At 36.8% G+C, this 18,617-nt stretch overlaps 1 protein-coding gene across 3 annotated transcripts; it reads right to left on the reverse strand.

Annotated features, from left to right (window-relative positions):
• Positions 1-572: 572 nt before the first annotated feature.
• hnrnpa1a (heterogeneous nuclear ribonucleoprotein A1a) lies at positions 573-15,129 on the reverse strand. Of its 3 annotated transcripts, XR_008904983.1 has the most exons (13): positions 14,975-15,129; positions 14,157-14,279; positions 13,927-14,073; positions 11,785-11,995; positions 11,592-11,684; positions 11,354-11,449; positions 6,113-6,178; positions 5,868-6,029; positions 3,062-3,193; positions 2,848-2,917; positions 1,006-1,074; positions 846-925; positions 573-703 (listed from the first exon to the last, which is right to left on the reverse strand). XR_008904983.1 is itself a non-coding variant. In XM_056734627.1 (11 exons), exons 1-10 carry the CDS (start codon positions 14,984-14,986, stop codon positions 2,856-2,858), a joined length of 1,104 nt encoding a protein of 367 aa, XP_056590605.1. In that variant the 5' UTR covers positions 14,987-15,129; the 3' UTR covers positions 2,100-2,456; positions 2,848-2,855. The 3 variants fall into 3 exon arrangements, 2 of the variants coding, with proteins under 2 accessions (XP_056590605.1, XP_056590604.1); XM_056734627.1 differs by lacking the exons at positions 573-703; positions 846-925; positions 1,006-1,074 and adding an exon at positions 2,100-2,456; XM_056734626.1 differs by lacking the exons at positions 573-703; positions 846-925; positions 1,006-1,074 and having other exon boundaries at positions 2,100-2,917.
• Positions 15,130-18,617: the final 3,488 nt, after the last annotated feature.

Below are 18,617 nucleotides of genomic sequence, written 5' to 3' on the forward strand. Positions count from 1 at the left end.
TATACAATAATTATGAGTCATTCTGCTCTTCCTAGATAGATTGTTAATGAAGTGTTTTTTTGAGCAGCATAAAAAACTTTAGACTTGATAGTGGTTATTGTTCTGTAATGTTGTAATTCAGATGATTTTCTGTTACATATTACTTTTGGGGACTACCATAATGCCAAAGATTGAAAGTTACACTCAGGTTAAGGCCAAGTCAAACTTATTTATACAACTTATCCTCATGGTAATTTTATGTATTACACAAGCTTCATATATAACATAACAATTACTTAATTCAGTCACTCATGTGAACTTTACATAGAATGTTGGTAAATCTCAGCTTTTTCATTGGATTTATGCGATTTAATTGGATGAAAAAAGTACTCTCCATTTAAATAAGAATATGAATTGCAATCACCTGTTACCAGACAATGTCCTTTTCTTGTACTCGTTTTCACCCTTAGCTTTTATTAACCTTGTGTGGTTCTGTGATTCATTTTAATATTCTACACAAAGATTTCTATGACTGTTTAAGGAAAAAGGTGTTTAAAAAACTTGTTACAATCAGTCCAAATGAATCATTTCAGTCCTGTATTGCAAACGTTTATTTAAATGCTTATAAAAGTTTTTAAATATTTAAAACATGAAAATGTTCAAAAAAAAAATGCAAAAGTATTTCAAATGCTGCCCAGCAGCTATTGTTCAGCTCTATGCAAATCTGCAAAACAGAAAGAACCATGTTGAAAATGGTAAAACGACATTTTGTAAAAAAATTAAAACAAATGGTGCAAAACTTTAGCATTCAGGACCAAATTTTAAAATGAACACTTTGACATACTTAAATTTAGATTAAAGATTACCATTTCAGATAAAACAGGAATTATTGAAATGTTAACTCTTCACGCAGCAGCCGTTTGAGTAGATGCTTGCTTTAGATAAGCTGGTGGGAAAAGAATAAATATTATGAAAACCAGATATTTTGATATTGTAAAATGCTTAAATTAAATCACATTTACTTACCTTCAAAGACATCAACCCGCTGGATTTGAACTTTTAGCACCTCACAGAAATAAACACCAGATTACATATCTGCAAAAAAAAAACAAGAATTAAGACCACATTTTGAAAGGCATAACAACCATGCAGCCAAGCACAGCAAGTGTCTCATGCACCACTGACACAGGGACATTGTGTCTTAATTTTACAATGTAACATTAGATACGAATCGTAGTTTAAATGGATTAAAGATTTGTCACTCGGACAAGTTCAGAAGTCATGGTTCACCACAACCACGGAAACAACCAAGAAACAAAATATTAAAAACGGTTACCCAGTTTTGATGAGCACAATGAAAATATTCACATGAAATAGAAGACTAAAATTCGCCTCTTACCTACCAGTCTGGTACGTTAAATACCTTACTTTGGTAGCTGTTTCTCGCTAGTCTTACAAGAGCAATCATCTGTTCTCAATAAGACTGCTGTCCCCTGCTGCTCTGGCTCCAAGGGAAGATCTTGCTACTTTCCCTTAGCTGGCGTTTCCAATAAGCTAGCCTCTCAGCTGGCTCATCCCAACGGCTAGCCTTTCTTGGACGGATCGCTTCTCAACAGTCTCTTCTCTTTGGCTAGCCTTTAAGCTGGCTCCTCCCAATGGCCAGAATTTCTTCTGGTACCTCATCAGATAATCTGACCATTCACGTAAGAGAATGGCTTTGGTTGGCATTTGTGAGTTGCTAAAAATCCTCCACAGATTCCATTAATAAAAACATGAGGTCATTAAATATGTCTAAAAGATGAACAACATGCTACCCTGCAGTTGCAAAATACAATATTTCTAGAAACAGGCAAGAACTGCTTTGACCAACCAGTAAATTATTGTGCAATTTAACTTTATAGACAAGCACTGTCTTGATTTAAAATTCAACTGGAAAGTTTAGAACTAAATGTTGCATTCATTTCTGAAACTATTGATTTTCAATTAGCTAAGTTACAAACAAAGACAGATCTGAATATTAACAGATGGAATATGACGGGACCGTTGTGAAAACCCAATTATTTGTGTGACTAGTTGACTAAATATTTTGATTTCCCAAATTAAAACACTGACGAATACAATTAAATAAAAAAAGATTGGAGCGGTTTATTTAATCTTGATTGGTGACTGTTTACATGTAAAAGCAGAAGACAACCTACTGGTTGAAGAAAAAGGCCAACACAAAAATTAAACCCTGAATAAAACCTCACTGGAATGCTTTGCACTTCACAGGCAAAAAGAGGAAAAACTACAAACTAGAAAATATCCTTCAAGACTAAAGTACTTTTGACACTTTTTTTAACCATAACCCCTGCCCACCCCACATGATTTCCCCCCGACTGAACATGTTCTCTTGGCGTGGCAGATCTAGGTGTAAACCTGCTTGCTTCTCTCCTTTCCCTGTCATGTCTCTCTGGCTCTTCTCTAAGTACTGTGGCCTGTTGGACAATATGGAACATAAATTCAGTTACACTTTGCAACCTTGCTTTGTCTTCATTAAGAGCTCATCTGGAGTGGAATTATTAGAAGCGCAGAAGCAAACCTTCAGGTCAGCTAAGACCGTATGGTTAGGACAATGAGGATGAGTCTGCGTGTGAAGGCAGCCAGACAGACGTTTAAGGACGCAACTTAACCAACATTTGTCTTAATACTGGATCTTAGCTAAAAAGTTTGAAGGTTTGCTGCTGGATTCCCTGCACTGAAAATCAACGGTTCTACTAATTTACAGTCTAAATCATGAATGGACTAACATTAGCATCGGTTGGGCATCTTAAGTTTATGCCAGAGTAAAAACTCACAACCCGCTTACACAAGTGGCGCAATTCTTACCCTGAAATTTAAAATCTCCGACCACCTGAGCCTCCCCCATAACCCCCACCGGAGCCTCCTCCATAACCACCTAAAAAGAAGTTTTATATTAATATCAGCAGTGAGTCCTTATCTGCATTCATTACCAAAACACTTCTCAACCATAATCTCAACAAGATTATTCAAAGTATAAAATGCACTGTACCATGAGAAAATGGTAAAATGAACAACTAACCACCATATGGGGCACCACCGCTTCTTCCACCCCCACCACCATAGTTTCCTCCCTTCATTGGGCCATAATTAGAGGAAGATTGGTTACTGTAGTTGCCAAAGTCATTGTAGTCTCCTCCCCCTCCAAAGTTGCCTGAAAGAAAAACAATGGTAGGGCCCTATGAAAACAGTTATATTTTTTCTCAAATTCATTTTCTGGATTCTGTGCAATACACAGGGTTTTTCCTGCATAAACATTTGAGGCAGCCGCCTCAGTCAAATTCAGAATTATGTGGAGTGTCTTCACAAAAAAACACTGCATGCATTAGACAGATTTTCATTTGTAACTGCAGTTAGGCAGTTAGCTGTTTCGTTAGCAGCACAGTGAGATGCTGTAGACTTGAGTAAAATATCTATATTAGGAGCTGTATTAGCCAAGTTTCACATGTTTTTTATGTTCAATTTCTTGAAAAGGTTTCCTACATTAACTTGCTGTACATCATTGTAATATTATTAGCTGTGAAGTTGGCTTGTTGAAAAAGTGAAAATATGGTCAGGACAAAAAAGGTCTGCATCTTTAAAATGTATAGCAGACTATTTCAAAAGACAGAGTGACAAATTAACAGAACGATTCATCATCTGAAGTCATTATTCAGGGTCATTATGATTACAATTAAAAAGGGTGCGACCAAATTGTAAGTTGGTGAGACCAACTGAGAAAGTGGGTCACACCAGTGCTAAAAATGAGTCTAGAGATAAGGCACATAAAGTCCTATTTTTACCCCAGTACATTTCAAAAACTACAAGTACAAAAAAAACCAGTACCTTTCTACTTTTAAAAAGTCAAAATACTGGTAGATTTTAATGTAATAAAGCATTCAAATGTAAAAAAACATTTAAGAAATGTAGGCGATTAAAAAGTATATTATATGCTTCATAATGCAGTGAAGTAAAGATTTTCTAAAGTAAAAACACAATTTTTTGAGCTTCGGTAGTAATCAACATTGAATATTCGGAGGGAGGGGCTGAACATATTCTTCTCTCCAATTAAGGTAGGAATCTCTGTGTCTGTCTGTCTGTCTTTTTATTATGATGAGAATCGTTCATCCAATCTACTTCACGCATGGCGGGTGTGTTGCTGCGGACCCAAGGGAGTGGAGTGAAGCATTTTGGTGCAATATGGACACGCGACATATTCAGAATTAATAAACCTTTAATAAACTACAGAACATCGCAAGCTGGAAGCGGCGCGCCTCACATTAAAATAGATCCATTTAGTTTTTAATGGCATATTATATAGAGGTGCTCCGATTGATTGGTCGCCAATCATAATTGGTCGATAATCCCTTTGGGAAGTATGATCGGTGGTCTCTAAAAGGCCGACCCAGAAAAGCCGATCAGATGACGCAAAATTGGCGAGACATTTATTTTACGCTGGTGATTCTACAAGGTGTGTGAAATAGACAATGCATTATCAATCTGAAACGTGTGTACTATGCAAATTCCACGATGTGGGAAGCACCCAAAACATTTTTACACCAGCAACCTCTTTAGATATTTGAGGGTTAGTCACGTAAAGGAGTGCGAGTAGTTTTCAAAGTTACCTAGAGCAGAGTGAGGGGGCAGTTCAGCAACTTGAGCACCACTCAGCTGGAGTGATGGCGTCAACCGAAAATTCATTTTTTCTAGCAGTGATCGAAAAAATCTGAAGGCAATCTGTCATTTTGACGGACTACAATAAAGGCGATTAGTAATTCCCCTATTTATCATTTCGTGTCATCAGAACGTGATCGTGAATGGACTGAACGTGATTGTGAGCGGCAGGAGGTAGGCTATCGCGAAGGGACGTGTGTTTCCTATTCATTAGCTTACTCTCAAATGCCTGGTCAGTTTTGGTAAACGCGAATGTGGTCAACAGAGACTCGAGGTGCATATGCATCCATCACTCCCCGCGGCCCGTGCACGCATGGGACTTATGTCACAGGCTGCTAAGTTTTATGAAAATATGTGGTAACACTTTCCTTGGAGCATGTATGTTCAATGCATTATAAAAGTAGTTTTAAAGCATTGTAATGCACATTTTAATGCATTGTAATGTCTTATAGATAATTTTTATTATAGTCAATACATTATAACACTAAGCAATTCATTGTTACACTACACATTTTAAATTGGTTATAATTCTTTACAACTACATATAATGCATTACAACATACATTTTGAATAACAATAATGCATCTTACCCTTAAATAACTCTTTATAATGCATTATACATACATGCTTCAAGGAAAGTGTTACCAAATATGTTACTTACTAATATTCATTTGTTAATTCATAAGACTTTCTATTCTGGTATAGAGAAAGCTTCAAATAGCTCCTGTAATCGGTGATCAGTATCAGCCGATACAGCTTTCATTGATTGAGGATCGGTGATCGGCTCAAAAAATCCTGATTTGAGCACCCCTAATATTATATTTAGTTTAGTTTCCGTTTTAAGTTAATTTAGAAAAATGTTTGGAATACTTTTTTGTGGATCAGATGCTAGCATAGTTTGATTGCTAACTGTGTGGACCTAAATGCATTCCATGGAAACTGTTTAAACTGTTGCAGCCATTAAAATATTTTAGTTTTGTTTTCAATGGTAAATTGGATACATTTTGTTTCCTTTCTAACGTTAGTTTAGAAAAATGTATTTCTTGTTTGTTGTTCAGGCACAGAACGCAGTTTGATTGCAAACTGCACCAGAGACGCGGATATAAACACATGACGGACATGAGAATGTTTCAATTCCTCATTCTGTCACTTTAAGAAAAAAAGAAAAGACTGACCTCCGAAGTTGCCTCCTCCACCACCATTGTTGTAGTTGTCATAGCCGCCACTGCCTCCGCCACCACCATATCCACCTCCCTGGTTGCCATAGCCACCACTGCCGCCGCCACCTCCATAACCACGGTTACCACCATAACCTGGTCCGCCTCCACCATAGCCACCTGGGAAATTTAAAACATTTTGATCGGTACACTGTTGGCTTTTTAATACAATTAACTGCCTATATTTATTAAACCATATATACCATTTCCTCCATAGCCATTATATCCATCACCTCCACCATACCCTCCTCTTCCTCCACCATATCCACCTTGACGGAAAATATTTTGATTAAATATTTGTACACATTGTGGATGACACAACAATAAATAAGTACATAGATAATATAGCTGCAAGCAGCAATTACAGGGTCAAGCCCAAGAAGAGCTAAAAGGGAAATATATGAAAATATCTCAGATGAGGAGTATGTGAAGCAGATAAGTATACTTGACCTTCCATGTCCATGTCCATCTAGCACACAAACATTTCCACACAGCTTGAGGATATTAATTGCGGATAAGTGCAGATAGACGGGTTCGACAAATGAACAGTACGTCACAGAGTGGAATCGGATGTTTTCATGCACATTATTCATGGGGCGTCATTTATCAACAGTGCTCAGAAAAGATTATATATTTTGTCCTAAGAATGAAATTGGGAATGTGTCAAGTACAATAAAATCTGTATTCATCAAACGTGCGTACACGGTTCTTACGCACACCAGTGAGTAATCATTGTTGATGAATCCCTCATGTTCTTAAACGCCATGCTCGTTTACATTCATGGTCATTTGCATTCGGAAACGCCCCCAATGAACCATATATGGTGATGAAACCTTCCTTTATAATTCACGGGAATGTACTCCGTGCTCTGATCACAGCGGTCTTTGAAAACGGATTCTTTGCGCAACGCATGTTTTGCTCAATTTGGTTTTTATTGTTAATATCATAATTTTTCATAGATTTATTTAGCAAAATTAAGATGTTCAGAACAGAAACCGAATTTGGAGTTATTTTTTAGGTGAAATTGCAATGCTATTGATTAGGTAAAGCGATGTAGTTATAGAAATGCAATAAGAAATTTAAAAAAATGTAATGATGATTAATATGCAAACCTCATTATGTTCTTTTCAATGTTTTTTCTTTTATTTATTTTTTCATATATTATTCTGTTGAGCGCGTGTTTTATATTGTGCTTTCACTAAAAGGTTTGCCAAATTATTCATCTGTCTTTTTTAGCTTCTCATACCAATAGACAAATGTCCAGCTTGAACTATGAATTTACCAGTTGAGTATTTGCAAATAAAGGACAAAGGAAACACACGGTGGCACTTTCTTTGTGTGGTATCACTGTTCCAAACTAGGTTATATGCGTAAGCTCGCTCAGAGGTGTGCTTGTATTTACGCACATTTGTAAGTATTGGTACAAATTGGTAAATCCCACACTTTGCGTGAAACTTTTCTTATGCACTCACTACGCACACATCGGAGCGTACGCACTGTTGATAAATGAGGCCCCAGCTCTTTATGTCATTCGATAGGTTTATATGAGGAGCAAACCAATATAGCATAATTAGTCATGGAAACTCTGACCTCCGCTGGTGCCGGTATCTGTCAATACACAAAACATCACTAGTTCTGTCTTTGAAAATGTACTTGATAGTAAAAATACTTCTAGCAATAAAAGATATGTTATTGTACATTGATAAGGGGAAAAAAACAGTACTAGTGTCGTTTCGGTATCAAGGCGATACTCAGAATTCAGGTATCGGAATTGGATTGGGAAAGAAAAAAGTGGTATCGCTGACATCATTATTCCCCCGTGCACAAAAGCGCTTCATGTACAAACCTAGCTTCAGACTCTACACTCACATAGGTAAGCATCTAGCCGTACATCAAGTTTATCTGCAAATTACAAACCAGTTCATGCAGATTTTTATAACACAATCTGCGGCCACAGAGTACGAACACGATCACGAGTTATTTACTTCAAATATCATTTTCTGATATCATCATGGTTAGTTAACATTTACTACTGCAGTTAAAGGGATAGCAGGACTCGACTTTAACACCTGGGACAAGAAAATGTTTTGTATCGACAAGTGAGAGAGAATTTTAGTAGCCTGACCAGACTAGTAACTTGAAAAGAATAATGCTGAGAATAAATTGGCCAGTGTAGCATGGCTGCGATATAGTTTGTCATTTGCATTAGACAGAGCTGCTGTGAAGTGCGTTTGTCATTGTGGTTGTTTGTATGCGAGATTAAACAATGCGGCCGTCCAAATAACTAGATGCGGACTCGTGGACACAGAATCCTGTTATTTTAATATATCATCTGTCTGTTCTGTGTGAATTAACCAAGCAGTTTGATGTGCTACACGCTCGTGGATTTGTCTGCATCTGCACTGTATGAGGATATAAACACAAGAACTTAATCTCCAAAGTTGCTCTACTGTTGAACCGCTTCACTGACTGTTTGTATCACTAAAACTAACTCTGACTATGCTGTTCTTGCACTCAAAAGATGTACAGCTAGCTAATAAGCAGTTTATCTTTCCAGAATGTTTAATTCTGTGAAGCTATCAAATTTTTGGTAAAACTGACAGACAATAAACAAGATATGAAATTACAAACTGCACAATTAATTCGTTTGGTATACATAGATGTGTGCAATGCAATCTGCACGTGGGTGTACATATGATGCATTCAGACTTTCTTTCATTATCATATTACATCGATTACAGTTTAACTTCGAAGAATCAATGTTATGTTAACACATAATATGAATGCTTTGAGATAGTAAATAAACTTATAGGCATGTCTTTCTCCAAAGCAAAGATTGTTTGCATGGTGAACCGAAACTATTGCTGTACGATGACTGAGATCTAAATCTCAACATTCCGAATGTATGGAATAACAAAATACTGGAAAATGGCCACTACAAACCATGATAATTGTAACCACACTTAAGTGAAACTAAACGTTGTCAGTATTGGTAGTGTCTCTTAGCAGTTTATTAACAGAGCTCTGCGATCATGGTTTAAAAAAGAAATTACAGAACAGGATGCGAAGGTTTCGATCACATGTTTAAGATAATAGAATTTGCTGTGTCAACTTGCTACAGTAATTAAGTGCAAGGTAAAACCAATGGAAAACTAGAATTACAGATCCTTGGGTGAGTTGCCTTTTCTAAGTTTCTCTATTTCATTCATACGCATGTCCTGCCTCATTATTTCTGAGGAGAAACCCATTTAAAACAAGTGACGGTTTGGAATTAGAAGCGGAAGTTTGTTTAACTGTAATGCCGGGCTGTAATTTGTGGCAGAAGAAAGTAGTTTCCCAGTTCCTTTAAAAGTCAGAGGGTTTTAAAGACACTCCTATGTTGTTTTGGAATTAATTTACACAAGTGCCGTCGAACTCTTGTTTAAATGCAATATTGCTTATATAATATTGCATAAGTATATACTGTAGAATACTATAGAAAGGTTCTACAGTGAAAAATGGGAAACACAGAACTTATAAAAATGAAAACAAATGAAAGTAAACAAAAAAATTACATGGCGCTAATTTATGCAATTTTTGTACTCTGACATTAATTAAGTTAATTACAAATTTACTTCAAAGGACAACCACATGACAATGCTTGAAATTCGCTTTCTGACATTCATCAAAATATCTTCTTTTGTGTTCATCAGAACAAAGAAATGTTTACGGATTTGGAACAACTGGAGGGTAAGTAATTGAATAAAGAATTTTCTTTTTTGGATGAACTGTTCCTTTAAGATGCAGTTTGAAGTTGTTGACATGGAACACAGCATGAGACTGATTCACAGTACACGAGTATGTAATGTATAAAATACACATAATTCTGTCTGTCTGCTAAAAAATTATAAAGAATAAAGCTGTTAATTTCAGTAATGGTGCTGTTAAAAAAATGGTTTTGATTGTTGTTTAATGGTATTGCAAATTTATAAAATGTTATATCTAGGTTCCAATGTAATAGTATATAAACTAAGAAAGTTATGTACACCGTGTTTCACTTCCTGTCCCGTGGCTGGGACAATTACAGTAACCGGCTGATTCCTGTACTGCAGGGCTATTCAATTAGTTTGTCATGGGGGCCATTTCATGAAAAACATCCCAAATAAGGGGCCGGAGGGATATGGGTTGCAATATAAGGGATAATAACAACAATAAGAAATCCATTAAATTTTTTCCCAAATTCCGATTTCTCTGTTTGAATTTTTCGGAATTCTGTGTTTTCCATCCTTCACTATTCAATAGTACTATATTTACTATATAAAAAATCCTGCAATAGATACGTTTAAACATACAGTAGGAACAAATCTACTTGAATGCAAGTAAAAAAAGTTACTATTTTTTTAAAGTTATTTTTATAACGTGACATTTACCGTAGTTTACTAATGCAAATAATATACTTCTATGCGCGTCTTTGCATTGACTATGCATGTAATTTTCTCGCGCCAAACTGTGCATCTGCAGTTCATGCTTAATGGAACAGACGCGGGTCACTTCATAACTGGAGGGTCAGTTCCCGACTGAGCTAATTTATTGTAGAGAGTCTTTTTCACACTATGCTTGAAGGGCCGGAACAAATTACATTGAGGGCCAGGTTTGGCCCGCAGGCTGCCAATTGAATAGACCTGCTGTACTGCATTTGCATGCTTTGTGTAAATGCTCCACCTCTATGTATCACGCCCCCTTGAAAGGTATAAAACTCTACTGTGCTGAACCAGAGTCTAGACTTGGATGACTACAGCGACGCACAGCGAGTCCTCAATAAAGAGAAAATCTGTATGCAAGATATCCCAACGTCTCCTGGTCCCTGCTTCGACGAGGAAAAAAGTTTCCTATAGTATATTACCTAATGGTCTGCTAATGGTGGAAGCCCCATGGTTTAGCTAAATGATTAAACTGCATAAATCTGCATTAGTGATTATGTGTGTGATAAGGAAATAGACTAAGCAGGTTTTCTAATGACACTGTGTAGTCAGTGTGGCTATTAGGAGCTACTGAGTCTGTTAAAATGTCACGAAATTGAAAAATTCAAACACATTACACTTTACTTTGGTAAGCAAGTACATTACATTTCATAAAAAATAGGTATCAAAGTATCATTCCGGTAACAGTATCAATGTCAAGATATACCCAGCCCTACCAACTCATGTTATAAGCATTTTCATAAATTTCATTATATCTTAACCACAAGGGAGTGCTGGCTTAAAACTTAAGCCAGAATACTGCCTTAATGAACCATGTCAAGTTTCATGGCGATACATCATTTTATTTGTAAAACAATGCGTTTTAAAACTAAATTTAATACAGGTGTTGCCCACAATGGAGGAACACTAGGTTTTATTTGACTCAACATGCATTAATGAATCTTAATGTAGGAATAAACCTTATAAGAATTAAAAAAACTGTACCTCCATATCCACCTCCTCTCCCACCAAAGTTTCCACCACCACTGCTGCCGCCGCCGCCTCCTCCTCCTCCTCCTCCTCCTCCTCCTCCTCGGCCACCTAAAGTGATATTTTGCAGTCATCACAACTGTAGATGATACTGCTCCGCAGCAAAGTGAACTCAAATGACGCTGGCATTGTTAAATTGCCGTATACTTATAGCATGTATAGTTGCTATATAACTGCTATTTGGGAGTCTCACCTCGTGGATTCATTGAAACCCTGTTCATTTCCTCCCTGGAGAGAGCTTTCCTGACTTCACAGTTGTGTCCATTCACTGTGTGGTACTTCTGAACTGTGGGTTAGAGATAAAGAAGAAATTGGTTTGAAAGTTTATTAACTATGTTTAAATATAAAAGGCTACTGCAGCATAAATATAAACCAGAGTCACTTACTGACAATCCTGTCAACAGAGTCATGGTCATCAAACGTGATAAAGGCAAAGCCTCTCCTCTTATCACTGTTTTTCTCAGTCATGATATTCACCTCCTCGATTTTACCAAACTGACAAAAGTACTCGCGCAAGTGTTCCTCATCTGTGTCTTCTTTGATTCCACCAACAAAAATCTTTTTGACAGTGGAGTGAGCGCCTGGTCTGCTTGAGTCCTAAAAGATTTCAAAGGTAACAAAGCAACAAAAGAAGAACTCAGATTAACTCAAGATGGAAACATGGCCACATCAGGCTTGTGAACTGCAAAGATATTACATAAAACATTGTTGAATAATATAGGAACTATAATGGGTAGGGCTGCACAATAAATCACGACAACCACTAAATTGTGCTCCAATTGAGCTGGCTAGTGCTATTATCAAATCGCTGCAATTATGTTTTGAAGCTCTGCGATGCTGCTTGATCTGATCGCAGTGCAAGTTTAGGGTCGCTTATAAAACACATTTTATAAAGGAACACCCGAAAAAACATGATCATTATAAATTAGTGCTGGGCAATGATAACATTTTTTTTTATGAATCGCATTGTTAAGCATAAAATTCAATAATGAATTCAAAAGTAGTGTATTTTGCACTTTTATTTTAAAAGTGCTGCTATATGAACAAAAGTAAGATTTGGTTTGCAAACACTTTAAACAAATAAATGTACTTTTTTACAACAAAAATATTTATTGTAATCTCAATTTAAACCTTATGTAATCAAAACAAATAGCCTATAAAACCAAAACTACAGAGCGAATGTTTAAACATGTTTTAAGCCTCACACTGCATACAGTACACGCATCAGAATTCGTTATCATTGCTGTTGTGTAGCAGGGGAAATGTTTGTATTCTGCAGGCTATTGTTTTCCTTCTGCTTTATCATCAATAGCATTAAATAAGCCGCTGACACCCACGCATATAACGTCTTTGTGGGGCGAGGGCACTGATAGATAGGTGCATTGCAGAAGGAGGGGAGTTGAAATGGAGTGGTTTGTTCCATCAACTCCGCTGTCTTCAAGAGATTTTAAATGAAATGTCCATGTAAGAGTTCGATTAATAAATTAATAAATCAGCATACTCAGTACATGACAACAATCTGTTTTACATAGGCCCTACTCCTAATAACTTAAAACAATTAACATAACATTTTGTATGGTGGATGCAGACATTTTTCCTGTTTGTAAACAAGTCAAACTCATGAATAGAGAAAGTAAAAAAAAATGCAGGTGCATGCACAAAAAAAATACACATCCACTTATACAGGACTATAGTAAATCTGTTGCCGTAACAACCTGTGAGGGTGTGGCTCTAGTCCCGATTTTGAATCAAAGTACAAAGCAGTCACATGGGCGTGTGTAAAACGAAGCTTCGGACATCATTGATCACATGATTTTGATCAAGGAATCAAGCATCGATACTAAGCTTCACTGAAAATGGCTTCATTTTTTGACACAAGCATCAGATCTTTGGTGTCACAGATAACATCACTACCAGTACCGATCAACATCCCACCCCTTCTGTAACCCATGGTTGGTCTGTATGTTTCAAAGCCAGTGAGCAACGGACATTCTAAATAAAATTATACTTCAAAAAAATTGTTATACTGTTTTGAACAAATGTTCTGAGTCCCTTATTGGACAATTCTCCCAGAAAAGCATGCGGCACGGCCACAGGAGAGCAGGAGAAGGAGTGAGCGCAGACGTCACTTTCACTTTCATATATATTATAAATATACTTGGTCATCTTGAAAATACCTGAGGAGGCTTGAAAAACAGCGATAGAAACTACTTGTGTTATGGTACTTCTTCTGCAGGGCATATTTGGAGTTTCTGAGCGTGAGCGCACTCTGGCTTTTCGATGCAACAGTGTTTAACTGTACTTCACGGAGAATAAATCGCAACCAATCGCCAAGTTGTGTGCGGTTTATTTACAATTTATCATGCAGTGATAATAAAGGGGGGTTTTAGGTGGATCAAATGGCAAGCGTCCCAGTCACTCAATTTTAACTTTGTTTAAAAAAAAATAAAAAACATGTAATTTAATGTGCGTATTTAATAAAACATCTCTGCCGTTATCAAGTGACAAGTAACACAAATATAACCCACTTCTCTAGATACAGCCCTCTTGGGTTCAACTGCTCTCCCATCCACTTTGTGCGGGCGAGCATCCATCGCTGCATCGACCTCATTTCCTGAACTGTAGGTTACAAAGCCGAAACCTCTCGACCTCTTGGTGTTAGGATCCCTCATCACCTTTGAAAAAGGTGAATATTACATTGGTTTCTGCTGGATGCAAGTCAATGGTTAAGCAAGTCAATGCATGCAGATGTACTCACCACACAGTCTGTAAGGGTTCCCCATTGCTCAAAATGGGCCCGAAGGCTCTCATCTGTTGTCTCAAAACTGAGACCACCAATAAACAGCTTGCGGAGCTGCTCAGGCTCACGAGGGGTCTGATGCTGGAGAGTCAAAAATATTGCTCAATTATAATTTCACATACCATATAATCATTATACTGCGAGTGCACACTAAACAGAAACAATCAAACTTCCTTCACGAAGAAAATGTATTAACCAAGGAACTATTATTATAGCACAACTGTAGCAACCACGTGTTTGGACTTGAGAATTGATTAAATCCGTATTACCATAGTTTAACTTGAAAATATCAAGAATGATAGTAATACTTCAGTAAGACATGAATACATTAGCAGTCATCCTTTTACTACAAATACCATCTCTGAACCATGTTCCAACACAAAAACAACGGTTCATTTTGGTAAGGCATTTCCTGGAGTTGCAGTAATGAATGAAAACGTCGATCTATATGCAGGGGCGCTGCAATCCCGAGGCCTACAACACTCACACAGGACACATTTAATATATGTAATAAAATACTTTGCTTGTTTATGAAATAACAGTAAAACACAACTGATATAAAAAAAAATTCATTGAAGTAAAAAGCAATGGTGGTTTCAGATCAGGCAACGTAGCGCGCAGCGGCAGCGAACAAAGACACACGCGTCTTATTATAAAAAACGATGTTTTCCGATTACTTAATCCTCCGTTTTTGGAGTTCAGCATTATTTATGTAGTGAACAAAACACTCGATTAATAATATCTTAATAACAGCCTTTTTAAATTGTACATTTTACCTCTTTAGACATGGCGATCCTTATGCTGCGGCAGCAGAGCAGCGCAAACCCCGTACATCGAACATATACACTGCGCAGGCGCTGCAGACGTAAGCACACAAAGCGCAGTGACGCAATAAACAGGGGCAGGGCCACATTCTTTTAGCCAAAATAATGAGAAGGAAAGGTTGCAGAGCGTTTGATGCTAGAGGGATATAGCTACGGTCGGAAGTGGTGCAAAATCTTTCCATATTATTACAAAAAAAATACATTAGCTAACGCCTACACCAACCTAACCTTACAATAAAAAATGTAATCAACTGGTTTCAGCGAGAAAAAAAAGTATTCGGTATCGAAGTGAAAATATCCAGGGGAGGTAGCTGTATCCCTTCTAGTCAAAAGCCTGCCAAGACCTGGAGCAGGCAATTTTACGCCCTAGTTTTTATTTGTCCAGTAGGGGGACGCTGTGTACAGCATGAACTACCAGAACAGACCTAATAACCAGTGTTCGAATTGTGTGAAGGCTCTTGGGGGGTCCCTCAACCAGTCCTTAAAAAAAAAAAAACGACGGAGCGGCCAGTACAAGCATTTATTACATGATAGTTTGGATCTAATAGTAATTTGACCACATTACACGCATAAATGTCCATAAAATGTTGATAATCAATTAATAGAGATCCAGATTAGGGAAAAATTGAAAGATATATTTCTTTATTTTTTTTGCACAGACCATGCTCTAGATCTTGCTGTTATTTTTTTATTTTGCATTGTAGCCTACATTTTGTTTTTTAAATATATAAAGATTTTTGCCTAGGTTTGATCTCTCTCTTGCTGAGATTTCACTCATTGTAAAATCGTATTGATAGTAATAAGAAAAACATGTTTTCATTATTTATTATAAATGTAACATTTTTTCGCAGAAGCGTATGAGCGTTTTAATGTGATTCCTCTCCTGATAATTTGTATAAAGTAGGCTATATGCAAATAATTAATATGAACCAATGCAGAATACGAAAAACGAATTTCATTCCTTTGGGCAAAAGGGTAGCCTTCTCGTCTAAATCCAACGGACAAACGTATTTTATTTAGCATGATTTGACAAAAATAATTTAGCATTTTTAGTGGTCTGGTTCTATTAAAAACCAGGGGACCTCCCAAGTTCATTATTTTACCCTTATGAGAGGTCCCTTAAGGCTTATGAGGGGTCCGGGACCACCCCAGACCCCTCAATTCGAACCCTGCTGATAACCGATAACTTCATCGCCCATCGCGATCGAGTTATGGTAAATAAGCGTTTTTGTTAAACAGTCGTCCAACATGTATAGTTTTAAACGATTCATTTATATCGATAGGAATCAATTTCAACATTTTAAAAGATATGTATGTGTAATTTATACACAAAGACAAAAAAATTAATACTTATTGACCACTTATGGCGTTGTTCTGTCATGATCAACCTTAGCTAACCACGCGTAACGTTATGCTTACTAGACATCTCTTACTCATTTTAATAATTAACTTCTTTTAAATCATGTTTTGTTGTCTGTCTCTAGCCTATGTGAGATGGCCTTTTCTGGTAAGACATTCTTCTGAACCTGTTCACTTGCGTTAAAATATACAACAGTAGGCTTGTATGTACTTTATTCCCAATTGGAATAAAAGAGATGATCATATTATCTTATGTACATAATATCCTTTTTGTTAAAGAGCTTAACGATCTTGATTAAAATGAATGCGCGTTTTATCATGTTTGTGATTGTTAGTGGTCAATTAATAGTGTAACTTGTTTTCTTAATAGTAATTGTTGGCTGGCTAATTAGGCCTATTACGTTGTAAATTTATTGATCTCATCTGTAATAATACTTGGAAATAATAAAAATAATTAAAGGATCATGCAGTCAATGTCAGGGTTTTGGTGAGGTGCATAGATAGGGGACCCAAACGCAGACAGCGATTAAGGGCTTAACACAGACTTTCATATTAAAATAAAACAAAGACAAGACAAAACAAAACAAAAACAAAACCCACAAAGGGGTAAAACTGCAGTTTAGGGTTGCCAATAGACTGATTTCACCCCGCCGCCATGTTGAAATCGAAATTGAGGCAGAGGTGGGAAGAAAACCTGAAGGACAGATAGACTGCAATGGTTTGGACAACCAACCTGGAGATATTAAAACGATTTATGATCATAAATGTAGGATGCATATAGCATATCACACATGCCACGTGCATGTCACACAAGCTCTTTTACTTGAACCCTTAAGCCGTACCATCACATATTAGTGATTTTTTTAATTACCATACGCCGGTTTCATTCGTGAGTACATAGCAAAATCTAACTTTGGTTTTAAAAGCATAATTTGTTTTTTTCCTGTCACAGACACCCGATGGTTGTCCAAACCATTGCAGTCTATGTCCTTCCGGTTTTCGTCCCACCTCTGCCTTTATTTCAACATGGCAGCGGAAGCAGATGCATGCATGCTGAAGTGGCTACATACATGCATTCACATATACGTACAGGAGTATTTGAATCCATTTTTGCGGATGTACAGGAACGATCAATAAAATGTCCTCAGAAAGGTCCTGTGGGGTCAATTCTCAGGGGTGAAGATGACTGTTTGTTTGTATTTCAGTATCAAGAAGATATGGAAACATTTTGGGCATAATGTAATGATAAACAAGATCTAAAGGTCAAATCTATGTTCCTCTATCAGCAAATTAAGTAGATGAATAGATGAGCGAGTGGGTGAGTGTGTGTCTGAGGGAGGTAGTAAGTGCATGTGACTGAGGGAGGCAGGGATTTAGTTAGTGAGTGAGTGAATGAATGAGGAAAGAAAAGAAGGAACAAATTTATAAATAAATAATTTGTATGAATAATTGAATACATTCATTCTGTATGTTTCTTAATACAGAGATGTTTTTAAGTATGCTAAAATATGTAGAGCATAACTTTATAATTTATGTAAATAAAACGCACACAATTTCCTAAAATGTGTCTAACAAATGTAAACTATTCAGTTTAATTTTATTTTTCAAGTATTTAATTGGGGTAACAATTTGTGACACATAATAACCTTGACACATTTATCCAAAAAAAGTATTTAAGAAGAGAATTGCTGATAAAAAACTGTCATCTTTTAATTTAAAAATTGATTTCTCACTCCTGACATATAACATTTTGTCATATTGTATTTTTATTGATATAAAAAATAAAATAAAAACATAAAAATAAAAATAAACATTTAAAAAAAAGAAATAGCCTAGTCCAGATTGGGTAGAAATACTGTCTTGTGCACTTTTTCCGGTCCTCAAAAACCAGGGTCCTTGCAGTTCTACGAGCTCCGATTCCGTAGGTGGCGCTGCCACAAAAAATAGGGTCCTATAGTGCGGTCCCAAAAGTGAAGGTTCTGAAATTGCAGCCTCTGGGATAACAGTTGGATAATATTGCCTGAAAGTGCAGCCTACGGGTTTGCAGGCAGATGCTCCTCTGTTTTTTGACAAGTTTAGGTATCATAGGTAGTTTAGATAGTTAGGGTTTCATAAGACTTAAAAAACAGCAAGGAATTAGTCAAAATCAACAAGCCACGCCCACAGATCTGACTCGAAACCCCAAGGATTTAGTGAGAGCCATTTAATAGCTCAAGCTGCAATAAAAGTCACATTC

This window comes from Triplophysa dalaica, chromosome 21 (assembly GCF_015846415.1).
Source record: "Triplophysa dalaica isolate WHDGS20190420 chromosome 21, ASM1584641v1, whole genome shotgun sequence".
NCBI lineage: Eukaryota > Metazoa > Chordata > Actinopteri > Cypriniformes > Nemacheilidae > Triplophysa > Triplophysa dalaica.